This window comes from Chaetodon auriga, chromosome 8 (genome assembly GCF_051107435.1).
Source record: "Chaetodon auriga isolate fChaAug3 chromosome 8, fChaAug3.hap1, whole genome shotgun sequence".
In the NCBI taxonomy this organism is placed as follows: Eukaryota; Metazoa; Chordata; class Actinopteri; order Chaetodontiformes; family Chaetodontidae; genus Chaetodon; species Chaetodon auriga.
In genome coordinates, this window is record NC_135081.1 from 19,451,381 (window position 1) to 19,466,784 (window position 15,404).

General features: G+C 43.8%; 1 protein-coding gene across 2 annotated transcripts; it reads left to right on the forward strand.

Annotated features, from left to right (window-relative positions):
* Window positions 1-88: 88 nt before the first annotated feature.
* Window positions 89-15,004, forward strand: LOC143324162 (uncharacterized). 2 transcript variants are annotated; one of them, XM_076736411.1, is made up of 11 exons: window positions 89-487; window positions 5,747-5,821; window positions 6,118-6,138; window positions 6,269-6,544; window positions 8,117-8,237; window positions 8,392-8,567; window positions 8,837-8,979; window positions 9,247-9,394; window positions 9,625-9,806; window positions 9,906-9,998; window positions 10,739-15,004. In XM_076736411.1, exons 2-11 carry the CDS (start codon window positions 5,776-5,778, stop codon window positions 11,435-11,437), a joined length of 1,905 nt encoding a protein of 634 aa, XP_076592526.1. In that variant the 5' UTR covers window positions 89-487; window positions 5,747-5,775; the 3' UTR covers window positions 11,438-15,004. The 2 variants fall into 2 exon arrangements, with proteins under 2 accessions (XP_076592526.1, XP_076592527.1); XM_076736412.1 differs by lacking the exon at window positions 89-487 and adding an exon at window positions 2,220-2,472.
* The last annotated feature ends 400 nt before the right edge of the window (window positions 15,005-15,404 follow it).

The following is a 15,404-nucleotide window of genomic DNA, read 5'->3' on the forward strand; positions in this document are numbered from 1 at the left end:
TGTTCAAATCAGCTGACCAATACAAGGCGTATATGTGGAAATTTTTGAGAAAGATGACGTGATGGGAAGCATTGCATCAAGGCATGTCGTTTAAACACGCATGGTGAGCCCCTCTTCATCCTCCCTGCACATACCGCTGGCCTTACTTTCTCCATGAACGCATAGCTTTGTGCTGAAGCAGCACCCTCCGGTTTAATATCTCATTAAATAAACCCCCTCCCCGCTGTCAGGTGACCGTAGGTGTCTTTTGGGGGGCGAGGGGTGGCCGGTGTTTCCCGACACGAGTCGAGTGGCTCCGAGAGTGAGCAGAGCCCGACATATTCTGAACATCTTCCAAATGTTGAGCCCGAGTCGTGAAGTGCGGCTCTTGAGGGGGGCGAGGTTGAGAGGGAGGGAGCAAACAGGCTACATCCGCGCAGATTTTCACCTCTGAAAAGCATCCCGACGTCCCCGCAGACGGCACCGCAGCTGCGAGCGGCCAGTGAAGGTAGGTGAGCTGCGGAGCGGCGATTTTTCTTCACCTTACATGCATGTGCGGACGTGTGTCCTGCATCTGACTGGTGCTTGACGGGTTAAATTCTGCAGTTTTTTGGTTGATGCGCTTATCGGCTGTCCCGGCCCGGAGGTGACTGACGAGACTTTGAGCTGGCAGGTTTAACAGCAACTAACATTACGCATTGCACTACCAATGAGGAAAGGTGTGCAAATCTGTTCGTCCCCTTTACTGCCTGAACGGTCCCGGGATGGAGTCGCCGTTATTTTATGTATATATGTATATGTTAATTCATTTCTCAGCCTGCTGGTTGGATTCAGGGGGTCAGAAATGTATAGATTTAGTTTGTAGGATTCAAGATGATGTCTGATGTTTGTCACCACCTTGGGCCTCTATGTAAATTAAAACAGGTATGTTCAGTCTAAGCCAGTAATTAGTCCACCTTAACTAAAAACACTAAACATTTTAACCATTATCAATATTACTATTATAATTATTATTATTATGGGAAAATATCCTGTTATCATCTCATTATCCTGAAGGGTTAGGGTTAGGGTTTCTTCATGTAAGGAAGTGCAAAAGGCTGAATGCTCAGTTAACACTTAAAAGCATCCATTATCTGAGAGGAGGCTCCAGCCTGAAGCCTCTCTGGCTGTGTTGCCTCCACCTGCAGTGTGCTGCTCACAGACTGTGGCCAGAGCTGCATGAAGGCCCATGCAGGCACGTGGCAGCAGTAGCTTTAGTATAATCTTGTCTTCACGACAAATGAATCCCACATCTTCTGTGTTCGTACCTTAGTGTGTTTGTCAATACTGCACACAGCTCCACGGCCCCTCCACCCCTGCGCCTCCCTCGTGTCCACTGATTTTAATGAATCTGACAGGTGCAAGCAATATGGTGGAAACCTGTCTCATCCTTTAGCTCACTTTAGCCGACTTCGGAGGCAAAAATGGGTTGTCAGCTGCTGCGGGCTTCCTATCAAAGATAAACTTTGGAAATTATGTATTTGGATTTTGTCTAGACAATATTTTCTGGTTGTTTGAGCTGCCTTTTCCCTGCATCAGCTCGATCTGAGACATGATATGGGTTGGGGGACATTTGTGATCCTGTGAGTGGAAGATTTGAATTTCTATGGCATTTTGCATGCACCTCATTTCAGCAAAAGAATTCCCCATATTTGTTTGAGAGAGGTGCACCTCAAGTAAACATTGAGCCATTGTTATGTGTCTCTTTGTGCAGTAATACTTCTTTTTGATGCCTCATGATTTATAAATGTCTAGTGCTGTGAGATGAGTACAGTATGTGCATCTGTAAATGTGTGCGTGCTCACATCCAGCATGCCCTCTCATTGTCAGAGGGACTTTACCCCCTGAAGAGCCATCTCTCCTCATCACTTGTGCAAAGGAAATGAGTAAAGTGAAAATGAAAGAGAAATGATGAAGGGTACAGACACAGAGGTTGCTTTGTAGGGTCCCCACATCTGCAGTCATTGAATGCATTTCCGCCTCTTTATAGCCCACGGACAAAGACTTGTCTGTCCTTTCAGTACGTAGCGAGTTTGGAGTCAGAAGGAACACAGACACAGGCTTTGATTTCAGAGTGGGATGCACTGGCTTGGATTATATAAGATAAGGAGGAGGAGAGGATGAAAGAAACATAATAAAAGGAGAAAGAGATCCTGAGAGAAACGCAAAGAAAAATGAAAATGAGAGCGATGCCCTGAGATAGGGAGCGGAGGATTCGGGTGGCGAGGCGTCATACTGAGAAGACAAAATGTGGTGGAAAGAAAACGAGAGATGATACGGAGCTGTCAGACAGAGGCATAGGAAGTTCAGGAAGGCAGCAGAAGAGGACAGGCGGCCTCCAGTGGGGTCGTGATTGTGGTAGAAAGTAACACGTGAAGATGTGAGAATGGTGACAGAAGTGAGAAAACGGAAGAAAAGAAGGAGGAATGAGTGGAGAATCCAACGAAATAAAGAGTGAGTGAAGCTAAGTGGAGGGAGAGAGCGTCAGGGGAAAATAACAGATGGCATATTTGTTCATGGTTTGCAGCCCAAAGGCCAGTGTGTGTGTATATAATATAGCTTATTGCATGTGTTTTGCTTGCATGTTTGTGCTCAGTGAGGCGGGCCGTGATGTGGCCTCAAATGCTCGACATTATACAGAAATTAAGAAGATTTGACTTTTTTCGCTTCACAAATCTTGCGTAGAAACACCAGATTGGCTGTGATGAGTCCACGAGGCTCACTGCTGTGACAGATGGACACGGTTCACTTTCCTCTTTTCTTCAGAGCCAAACAATTCTGCATCTCAGAATGCTGTATTAATTAAATGCCGACGGCTAGAGGGGTCAACAGTCGTTTTTTTTTTTTAGCTGGAAGTTACCGTCATTGCAGGATACAGTGGCCCCAGATGAGAGTTCAAAGCCTGAGGAGAAGGAAAAAAATTCCTGAAACAATGATGGGGTCTGCAGTAATAAAATTACAGTGTAATTTGAGTTATATAGATGACTGTAGCAAAAGGACACAAACTGTTTTTTTGTTTTTGCCCAGAGACGCTGTTCTGTATGACGCAGCTTTGTTCCATATTTTGTTTCAGATACAATAAAATCAGTAGGCTTTTAGGCTTTCTGCCCGGAGTGTGGCACGCGGATGTGGCAGACACAATGCAGAGGGTTATGTGAGAAACAGCAGCTTTGGTTGTCAGATAATGACACTGTGAAATGTTAATTATTTTCATCCGGCAAACAGAGCAAAGGGCCTCTCTGCTGTGGCGGTTTAAAAATATGTTCATGTACCACACACAAAGAGACAGACAGGTGGCAGACGTGCAGAAAGTGAGCGTACGCACAGTGTGAAGGTGGCTTAATGCCTCATCATTTCCAGCAGCAAAATGAATGAAAAACTCTCCTGTGTTACATTGAGACACTTTAATCTTTACTGCATGTTTATTAGCTGCTGCAAAGTGTGGCTGTGAGCACTGCAGGTGTTCCCTCCCAGTCCCCTCCTGGGCTTTGTAAATGAAAACAGCAGCAACGTCTCTTTTGCACAAACTCTTGATGTGCTGCCTCAGATGCTTCAGTGTAGCAGAAGGCCGTTCACATCATCATAATCCCGCCAGTGTTGCAATTAATCACAGTTCTTCTCAGAGACGGTCTTGTGGGGAAAAAAGGTTCCCCCCGCAGTCCTTCTCACTCTGGATGTTTCCCGTTGGAAACTCAAGCAAGCCGTCACTCAGACCCTCAGCATTCTCTTAAGATTCATGAATTATGCTGTGTTTTAATTCAGGGGCATAATCAATAGGCAATTCTTGACAGAGATCCAAAGCCAGGTGGCTCTGATAAACATGCACAAACACTATGAAGGGAAGAGCCTCTTAAAGACATAAATGCCTGCTGGTATGGCCTTGAACGACACTAACTTTGGCCCATCAATCTAAGCATGGCTGATTTTAAATTGAGCTCAGGTATTTTATTAAGTTATAAAGACACAGTCATTGGATTTCTCCACAAAAGTTCCACCACAGGCTGTTTTTTTTTATCTGAAGTCCAATAATAATCTCCAGGCAATGGCAGATACATTTAATTTACAGGGACAGCGAGGTTCTCTGCAGAGTTTCAGGGTTTTTTTTTTTTTATTTTTAGTGTGATTAGATAGCCTCAATGAATTCTTAATGCACCTTAAAGGTATATATATATATATATATATAGGCTAAGAAAAGAAAAAAAATTCTGCCCTCAGATGTATGCCTTTTTAAATAACACTTTTGTATGAATAATGAAGCCAATTTATACAATTGTTATCACTTTAAAAGGGCACTTTTGTAGCGTATAGTTAACCTTGACTGCATGCCTCTCAGCTGCTGCACTGTCTGACTGTGAGCACTGCAGGTGTTTCCTCCTGGTCCCCTCCTGGGCTTTTAAAATGAAAACCACAGGAAAGTTTCTTTTGCTCCAACCCCTTGATGTGTTGCCTCTGATGTCTCAGCACAGAATCCAGCCGTACACATCATCAATATCCATCAGTGCTGCAATTAATCAGGATTCGTCTCAGAAACCTTTACAGAGTCTTGTGGAAATTATATTTCGCCCTGTTCCCCCTCCTGTTCTGGATGTTTCCTGTTTGAAGCTCGCCTCAGCAAATGCTTTTTTAAGCAACCGTGTATTTTCCTGCTGTGAAAAACATTCACCTCCTTCAATCTTTTTTAACCTACTGTGAGGAATATTTTACACCTTAGATTACTGTGGTGTGGTGACATCACTGAAAGTAAATTGGCTGCTGACACTTTTCTTTTAGATAGTTGACAGTAACTTGATTTAGCATCTGTTGGGAAGGTGTGTGTGTGTGTGTGTGTGTGTGTGTGTGTGTGTGTGTGTGTGTGTGTGAGAGAGAGAGAGAGAGAGAGAGAGAGAGAGAGAGAGCAGGAAATGTCCAAAGCCAGAGCAGAACAGATCATTACATTATATTTGGTGCACAGATTGACCTTGATCCAAGGAACAGCTGATTACATTTTGGGAGGTGATCTGGATCTGGGAATTGAGCCAGGAGGTGTTATGCTTTCGCTTAGAAAGTTTGACTGGACTCAAAAAGTGCAGACCGACAGACAAAGTGAAAAAAGAAAACAGTTTATTGACCAAGATACTCAAACTTAAGGCAAACTGCTGGTGAGCCATTTGGAGATAAAAAGGCAACCAGAGGTGAAGAAGGCCAGGCTTATGTACTGCTGGTCTGATGAGCCTGATGCAAAGCAGGTACGCAGGTGATTAGGCAGGAGACAGCAGAGAGCGGAGGAGACCACGCCCAGCCTCAGACAGATAAATGACACGAAGGGAAAGGGGGAAAGGAAAAGACCAGGGACAGACAGCAGATCCTGACAGAAGGGTGTAATTGTATTTTCAGCCAATATCAAAACTATCAGCAATAGCCACAGTACTCGGAAGACATATGTTCTTTCACACTAAGAGTGACTGTCTGTTTCTGGAGAATGGGAAGCAATATTAAACCACATGTTCAGTTTCTAACAGTGTGTGAAGCGCGCTGTATGTGTCTCAGTGGATGCTTTAGTCATCATGGGGTGATATCATCCAGGGATGATGTCATACAGCAGTTTCACTGTGAATAAGCAACAGGGTCAATCTGACACCTGCACGCATACAAAAATACACAGAGGAGGGCTGCAAAGGGAGCCAGACTCAAGAAAAAAAAAGAGTGATATATTCCATGAATACATGCATCGTCCTTTTTTTCATTCTAGACACAAAAGAAGAATAAGAATCAGCCAGGATGGCCACAGTCAGTGTGATCGCGTTCGGCTTTCTGCTCGCCACAGGTATGTTCAGAAACATTAGCAATGCTGTCCAAGCAGTGATCTGCGTATATGGAGGTCGTGCCTTTATCCACCGATGTCAGTGTGCAGCCTTTTCAGAATCATCTGGTCATGCTACCCTGTATTATTTGCTCAGGAAACACTCTGTTTACTAGTTTAAGTTAAGTTTGACGGTGCTCAATTCGGGCAATATGTTAAATAATTGACAATCTGTGAGAAAAAGAGTTTAACTGATAAATACAGTGATAATTTTACTGATGCTGCTTTTCATTTGTCTTTTCTCTCGTCTTTGTTCACAGCTCTTTCTGCCCCAGTGAAAGGTAAGCTGTAGTGCACCAGTGCATCATATATTATTCCAAGTTTACCCATCAATTATGAATTATGAACTTTTCTTGCCCTCTCATGTGTTTGTCGATGCTTCTTCCTTCCTCTGTCCATTGTATAATCCAGTTGATGAGAACACCATGACCCTGTTCCACGGTGAGGATTTCCACATCATGCTGCCCTCACTCGGGGTGGAGGTCTCGTTTCGGAACAGGTCTGCTCCGTGGTTGTCCAATGTGGTCCTGATGCGGGACGGCACCGTGGTCAGCAGTCGGGCCAAACTCAACCGCCACCTCAGCCACCTCATTATAGACTCTGTGGGTGAGGGGGATGAGGGCGTGTACACCGTGAAGAATCCGGATAAGCCAGAGGACGTCAGACGCACCGTGCTGATCGTCAGAGGTACTGGATGATATGAGATGTTTCTGTCTGTTCACACAACTATGACTTGCATCAAATAATCTGGCAGTTGTATTCTGAATGTATTGTTTAAGTGTTGAGTTTGTAAAAGGCAGATGCAGATGTCTTTTGATGATACTGGTCCAACACAAAAATACATTTAGTCTAAAGAATCAAGCGACAAGTTGCCGCGAACATGTTCATTTTGGGCATTTTTACCACAAAAAAAAGAAAGTTTTTGCCCGGTAACTTTGTGGTGAAGATGGCCTCATCAATTAATCATCCACTGTGTCAAATAAAGGGGTGACATCAGTGGTGGAATTTAACTAAGTACATATACTCAAGTGCTGTGCTTGCTCAGGTTTGAGATACTTGTACTTCATTTGAATATTTATATTTTGCCGCTTTGTGCTTCTTAATTTCCAAAGAAAATTGTAGTGGATTGAAAAGCCTAACAGTATGTAAAATTGTTAAAATGAAGCCCCACACTGACAAACAACAATAATAAAATCCACTTAAATATTAATATATATGTTTTTTATTCCAATAATATGATATTAATACTAAAGAGGTCTCTCATACTTAAAGTACATTGAACTCATAATAGTTCTGTGTAATACTTGTTGTCACATTGTGGTATCGTTACTTCTACTGAAGTAAAGGATCTGAATACTCCACCACTGGATGACATCAGAGCCACAACCCCACGATGAAGAATAAGCCTCTTATATCTGATCTGGAGTCAGTGTCAGGGTAGCGTAGGAGCTGACATTTTCCCTGCTTTAGTCATGCAGTCAGCAGCTGAATAAACCTCTCAGTTACACATCCTGTTTGTCCTTGGAGTCCTCGAGATCCAACACTGTTGAGGTTGGACTCTGACAGGTAGTTCTGATGAGATTAGACACACACACACACACACACACACACACACACACAGGCACACACACAAATTTGAGGGAAGGATGGAGCGATTCAAACATGCAGACGGAGGAGTGGGCTCAAACTCAGCATGGATAAAGGCGACTGTGGCGTGGCAGTATGTGTAAGATGTGCCATATGGAGGCAGTAGTGTGTTGTGAGGTGATGTAGTGATGCGTGTGTGTGTGTGTGTTTGTGTGCATGTGTGTGTGAAAGCATGCCGAAGCTGCCAGGCAGTAATTATGCAGCTCTTTAACCACCAACCCACTCCCCTCCCCTGTCCTCCCTGCTGTTTCCCCGTCTTTATCTTGTCTTTACTGTCTTTCCCTCCGTTTGGTTTGTATTCTACCCTTTCATTTCGGCTCGCCTGATATTTTTGGATCAGTGCTCCTTTCTCTGCAATCTGTCCCCAATTTTTGCCACATCTGTCAAGCCATTTCCTCTTCCACTCCGTTTCTCGCTCCTTCACCCCCTCCTTCTGTCCTTTCTCTCACTTTAACCTCTATTTCTATCATTTTTTTTCCCCTTCAAATAAACTCTGTCTTCCTTCACTCCTTTCTACTTAAATGTCAAGCACTTTCCTGCCCACTGTAATTAACCTCACTGCTCCCTTTTACTCAAGAACAAGCTGTTTACTACCCTGCGTTTACCTTCTAGATTGCTCCAACGAGCAGATCATTAAATATGGAGACAACTACCATATTCCGCTGTTAGGGGTGATTCCTCCCATCACCCTGGAGTACAGGCCCAGTGCTGTGGAGGCCAACCAGACATCTAGGTAGAGTCAGCAAAATTACACTGATATTTTAACCTAATAGAATCTGGAATGACATTTTCCTGCCGTGATGCACATGCACTGCGACAGCACGGCTCAGATTTACAAGGAAAATGTTGAGGAAAAGTTCATCCTCTTTGACTTCTCCCTCCTGCAGTCCTGCTCTGGTGCTGCTGACCGTCACAGGGATGACCAGGGAGGGCTACCGGGATCGAATCAGCGTCAGCGAGCGCCAGGTCACCCTCAGTGCCGTCACGGGTGCAGATGAGGGTAGCTACACTGTCAGGGATGCCAGTGGTGAAATCCAAAGGAAAGTGTGTCTCAACGTCAAAGGTGAGAGCACAAATGCAGGGGGGGGTCATTCATTTTTTTCCTCCTCCATGCTTGACATGTTTTAACCGACCATCAGGATGTTGTTGTTGTTGTTGTTTCCTTCCTAGTTATGACGCTCCTCTTGTCTGCCATAATGGTTTTTAAAAGACCTGAACGTTAATGGGCTCGAGCAGGCTAATGCGTTTCAAATTATCCATGGGCCTGTAAAGAGAGCTGTGATGTATTTATTGTACATCCTTCCCCCCTCCTCTGTCTGTCCGTTGTCTCAGAGCACCAAAACTTTGTGATCCTGCCGTACGGGAAACAACTGAAGATCAACCTGATACTCAACAGCTCCTTGGTCCGCCTGTACTACACTCCGGACTATGACCACACACCCCATCTGCTGCTGGACAAGGGAGAATTTACAAGTGTAACTGCAGCCTCTTATTTCTTTTTTAGACCCATTCTGTATTTTACAGCTGAGATGGAAAAATGATATTTGAATTGCACATGGAGGAAATAATAAAATACAGTGTTTTTTACTATTGCACAAATGTCAAGATATATATATATAAAAAAATATGTAAAAAGAAATAGAATATTGCACAAGATACTATATTTGCAAAATGTTAAACATAAATAACACGTTGTTTTGTTTTGTTTTTTTAATAAATGTGTTAATGTCTTTCCATTCTAGGCCCGAGAGGAGCTGGGTCTGGAGAAGCGTCTCTCTATGGAGGGCTCACTGGTTTTTCTGGATGAGGTCAAGGGTGGAGATGCAGGCCAGTTCAAAATTATTGACATCCTCGGATTCACTGTGGCCAGCATCAACCTGGAAGTACAACGTAAGGATGGGGATGGTTGAAAAACAGGCAAACCACAGGTCTATGTTGCTGCGATAGCTGCAGCTGTAAACATAGTATGGCCACAGCGATTGTTTTGGCCCTGCAAATAATCCCTTTCTTTTGTCTGCTGTATTCATGCAAAGGAATTTCATCACGTCAATGAAAGGTCAGAATTATTTACTCTCCCACTCCTGTCCTCCTCTCCACTTTCCCACCATGCCTCCATGCAGCATACAAGCTGGAGACACTGTATGTGGCCATCATCGCCCTGTTGGGCCTGCTGGTTTTCCTTCTGCTGGTTTGTCTCCTGTCCTGTCTGATCAAAGTGAAGAAGAGGGCCAAGAGGGCTGCTGCCCTGGAGAAGATTGCCCAGAACGCTGGCAAAGAGGATGAGGGGGAGGCCTTCAGAGAGGTTAGCGGGGCAACTGACAGTTTGGTGATGATGATGATGATTATAATGATGTGTATCCCTTTATAATGCATGTCTACTGTTTCGTCTGCATCTTCACAGGTGGTCAAGAACATCACCAAACTCAGCGAGGAATCCAAGCATTCCCAGGCGGACAATACGGAGAAATCTCAGAGCACTGAGGTGGACATTAAAGTAAGGATATGTGATAGTTCTTTTCTTAAAACTGAGTCTTTGAGAGGTTTTAATAATGTCTCCATTTTTATGCTGTTTTCTGCGTTCAGACAGCCGCAGCTTATTCAGAACGCTGCTGCTAGAGTCCTCACTAAGATCAACAAAGTGGATCACATCAGTCCAGGTCTCAGATCTTTGCAGTGGCTCCCTGTGTGACGAAGAATTGTTTTTATAATATTATTATTGGTTTCTCAAGTGCTGAATGGTGTTAGGACCAAAATCCGTCTCTGACCTGCTGCTATGTTATAAACAGACCTCTCAGGTCTTCTGGGACAGGTCCGCTTAATGTTCCCACAGTCAAAACTACACATGGAGAGGCAGCATTCACTTTTTATGCGCCGCATATCTGGAACAAACTCCCAGAAAACCTGAGGTCTGCTCCAACCTTCAGTTTTTATAATCAAAGCTGTAAACCTTTCCCTTTGCCAGTGCCTTTTAATCAATTCGATTTGTGAGAGTCTGACCTTATCTTGCATTGCACTGTAGCTGCACCCTGAAGTTTATTCTCCCGTTTTATTCAATTTGAGCTTATTTTTATCTTCTGTTTCATTTTAATCTGTTTAAATCCTATTTATATGTTCCCTTTCTATTGCCTTGTATGTCCTTTATATCTGATCATTTGATGTCTGGAAAACACTTTGAATTGTCTTGTTGTTGAAAGGTGCTATACAAATAAAGTTACCTTGTTTGTTTGAACTCAGGGTCTGGAGGTTTCCTCTAAAGAGGTTGGGGTCGATAACCTAGAGACCAGTGACTCTGGCGTTGGCTTTAACACCGCCCTTCCACTGGACACTGACACTGATGCCCCTGATCAAATCTCCGAGTCTGCTCCTGTAACCGTCTCTGTTGCCCCTGAAACCAAACCAAGTCCACCATCTGCTGCTGAGACCAAGCCAAGCGCTCCACCGGCTATAGAAATTAAGCCCAGTCCAGTAGCTGAAACTAAAGACGTCCCAGGACCTGAGACAACAAAAACCCCTGATCAGCCAGTGGAAGCAAAGTTGGACGTGTCCAAACCAGCAGATGTTAAGCTCAGTCCAGCCCCGAGCCCTGAGCCCGGGGCTGGTCTGAGTGCACCTGATCCAAAGCCTGCACCTAGCCCAAGTCCGGAGCCTAAACCAGCTGTTCCCAAAGCCACCACTCCAACACCTGAAAGTAAGAGTGCCCTGACTCCCACACCGGAGGCCCCCAAACCGACCACACCGGAACCTATTACCAACGGTACACCTGAGCCGGGCCCAGATTCCAAATCGAGCCCAGACCACGCCGATATTATTGGAGGCTCAGCTCCAAAAGCTGCTCCCCCTAAAACCCCTGAAGTGGAGTTGAAAACCAGTGGTGGCGCACTGGAGACCAGCAAAGACGGCACTGTGGCTGAGGATTCAACCACCACCACCTGAGAACTGCCCCTGCAAAAATCCAAGGGAAGCCCCACAGATTTTCTCCACGTACCACCACTGCAGACAATCGAACACCCCCTACCAAATAACGAAGAAACCACTGAATCCGAGGCTACGACTCTGGCTTAACATGTCTAATGCCTGAACACAGTATTACCTTGATAATCTCACTTGTCTATAACTAACACGTAACCTTTGAGACTTTCTGATTCCGAAAACTCCACACAACAAAAGTGGCTTGTTGATTAGGAAACATTTTAGTTGTGTGCACCTTGCAGCCTCATTTTTTGGTAACTTCACAGTAAAATGTGCCGACTGCAAATTAAATCCTTTGCAGAGTTTACAGATAAAACTCCAGTTAAGGTCTTTTCTAACACAATAGGGTAGCCACAAAGGTTTACAATATTTCATTAAAACAAGAAAATATAAGAGTTCCTTAGCTGAGCTTTAACTAACGTTCCTCTCCCATCTCAAGGCCTGTTCCTCTTTCAGCATGTGGATACCTGCATGAAATTTTCAGTCATCACAAACCAAGTGAAATGTGTGATGGCGGTCCTTTGACTGGACACAAAACGAAAGCCCTTTTGATCACACAAGCGGCACTCTGTTGTTGCCATTTTGTACATAGCTTAAATGTGGATGTTCTACGCTTAAACTTGTGCAACACATATTCACATATAGAAAAAAAAGTGAACTTTAACCTCACAAGAAAACATACTAATACTACTAACCCTACTATTTATAGTCTCTGCGAGACCGAATCTCTCTGAGGTTGAGATTCGGACTCCCAGTGGGTATCGCAGATGATTAAAATGCGTTTTGCAGGCTGATCCCTCAAATCCAGATCAGCCACTTTACTGTCTTTGATCTGGATTTCCTGGTGGCTCTATAAAAATCCCATTATTCCTGAAGTCTAATAGGAAGCTCATGCCAGCAGAAACTCTTGCCACTCAATGGGACCACCGTGTTCCAGCTGTGAGTTGGACTTTCCAAAGGTGAAATACTGAATGAAAATGTCTGATGAGTTCAAATAGTTAGAACATGCTTGCTTTGTTTCTTTGTTTTTCTTCTTTCCGTTATCTTTCCTTCCTTCCTTCCTTGTCTTCTTTCAGGCTTCCTTCCTGCCTTGATCCTCTCCCTTCCTCCCTTTCTCCTTTGCTGGGCATCATTTTTAACTACTCCTACCATTTTAGTGTCTTTGGCCCTCTGAAATTTGGCAAAAGCTTAACCATTTATGCCTAATGGCTTGCTTGCATGCTTATTGGCCCCAAAGTACTCCTACAAGGCCTTTATCAACGCCATATCATCTGACCAGAGCTGTGCCACCTGAGTTTGGAGATATGTGGATGTTTGGATGTTTGGTCAACACTAATTAATCTTAGCTGAAGCTCTTGTACGGTACAGAGGAGGTGTGCAGATACACTCTAGCGTAACAAAATGCATGTCTCTACCTCATGTTTTAACTGACCACTAGGAAACCAATGACAGTCCTTGATTTTTTTTTTGCAAGAAAAAGCTTGTCGGATTTTTGTGAAAAGCACAAAATAGCAGCCATGAAAATTCAATCAAATGATCAGTGAAATGAAGGAAAATCTTAAGAGGCACATCTACAACCAGCTGGCCTTTCTTGGTAGCTTTCCTGACAAATGGATTTTTCTTACAAGTAGATTAATATCAGGCGTTTTTAAAAAGCCATATGACAAGATAGGATTAGATGTCAGATTTGATACAAAGATCAATGAATATATAAACTAAAATGAAAAAATCAACGGGGCCTCGATGTTGATGTCAGTGTCAGATAGTCAGATGTGCACACATGGACAAAGGCATTCTAACGTAGATCATGTGAGACACTGAATATGCCTAATTTCTAGCCTGGACCTGTGAAGGAACCACACACAATACTCAAAATTGTCTTTATACATATATACACAAACATACAGCCACACAAACCCGCCACACACATTCCAGCCTTGTAAATATTGCATGTGTACGCCAGTTTAACCCCCTGAAGGCTGAATGTTTTTAGTGTATAGAATGGTTGTTGTACTATACCGACTGTAATTTAAATTTCTCACCAACATTAAAACCAGAATAGAAAATATAGACACATACCTTACTATTTACTATAAACACTAATACTCACTAACGTCTCAAACTAATTTAACAACCAAATATTGTAAAAATCCATCAAGACTGTATGAGATCTGTTCAGATCAGTTACCTGCTGTTGTTGTCAGTCCAGCCTGATGATGCTCACAGCGTACAGTATCGCTCACAGTATTTACATGTTGTATTAAAATGTTTAACCTATGTCACTTAAAGCATTGACTGCAGCATGCCCACGACTGGTCCTGAAAAGCAGGCCTTTATTGTCCTCAAGTCGTGTCTGTGCGTGTGTGTGCGACCGCAGGAGTGAGGTTGTGATGTGGGGCCATCAGTGTGTGTTTGGGACTTGTGTGTTTAAGTGCACATGATGCACGTAATGTACGAGTGTGAATGATTCATGACTGTTTGTGCGCGCAGAGTCTATGCATAGGCAGTTTGTACAGAATGAAACAACTGTACTTTATGTGTGCTTTCTCCGTCGAGTCAGGTGTTCATGTGCCTGCTTAAATCGTCTCGCAATGTGAAGAAAACAAAGTGCTGTGTTTAAGTCATGAGTGTGAATGTGTTTAAAGCCACAACATATTGTAAAAGATATTGTAACTTTGAGATATTTGAGTGACTCTTGTCTTTGTTTAGTGCCTAAAACGTTCTATATTTGGATAGTTGGCCTGAATTCTGTCATTAGCCGACACTCCTAACGGCACCTTTTTCTTGATAGGCATTCACACGTGTTGAAAGCTGTTTGCACACCTGATGTGATACCACTGACTGGCCTGTGATTTGCTAATGTGTAGGAGGTATGTGACACATTGTTGTATAAAAATGCTAAAAGTGGGTTTGCAGGTGATGCGGAGTAGCAAAAGGAATGCTGAGCGTGCTCTGTTTGTAAGTGAGGGTGGTTTCCATGTCATTAATCAAGGCACACTTTGTGAATTCACGATGGCGGCAGATGAATGACTAATGCTTTGTGTGGGTAACCCTCAGGGGTTATGTTGTGGTAAGCAAGTGATGAGGGACTGCTAAAACAGCATTTTCGTGCACCACCGCAATTGTATATTGTCAGTGATTGTAATACCAAGCCACTCAGAGTGAGTAGGGATGTGAGAGAGGCAGACAGTGTGGTGGGCAGGAAAAGCCTTTGGTTTACACATTACCAGCATCTCGAAGACGGCTCAGTCTAGTGGGACTACATCTAACTGGTGCCAGAGGGACTTTGGTTTCAAACCCACCTCTGATGACCCACTAATAGAAACCACTACTTTCAATACCACTGGCACTTCTCTGCCCTGATCCTCTCTGTTTACTTCTGCTGTTCTGGCCTTGGTGTGGTGTAACATCCCACATGTTCCCTCTGTACTCCCTTTTTGCACAACACTTCACACAGATGTTTTGTAAAGAAAATAGTTTTTTCTTTATTTCATGTCTAAAGGAATACTAAGAATAAACAATCGACGATGACGTTCGCTGTCCCGTTGTCTTTGTTTTTTTTATTCCAGGAGCAACAAACTTGCAGAAGGACAGTTCTGTCTCAGAGCCGTCCGTCCCATCTGTCTCACTGAGTCATCTCACTCACTGTCAGCCATCATTTGCTCTCAGTGTCGCGCGCCACTTTCTCACCCCTCAGGCCCTGCGTGCCACTAATCCCGCTGCCTTGTTTTGAGCTTCCACAGCCTCGCCAGGACACATGATGGCAGAGCAGGCACAACAGAGATATTTATAAACGGGCCAAAGGTAACATCATAATGCTGTTAACACCCGCCATGAACCCCGAGGCGCTAGACTGGCTGCAAATTCCAACCTTCGCCATGCTTTAAACACAGTACTGCATCAGTTCAAGATTTACTTGAAGCATCAGATT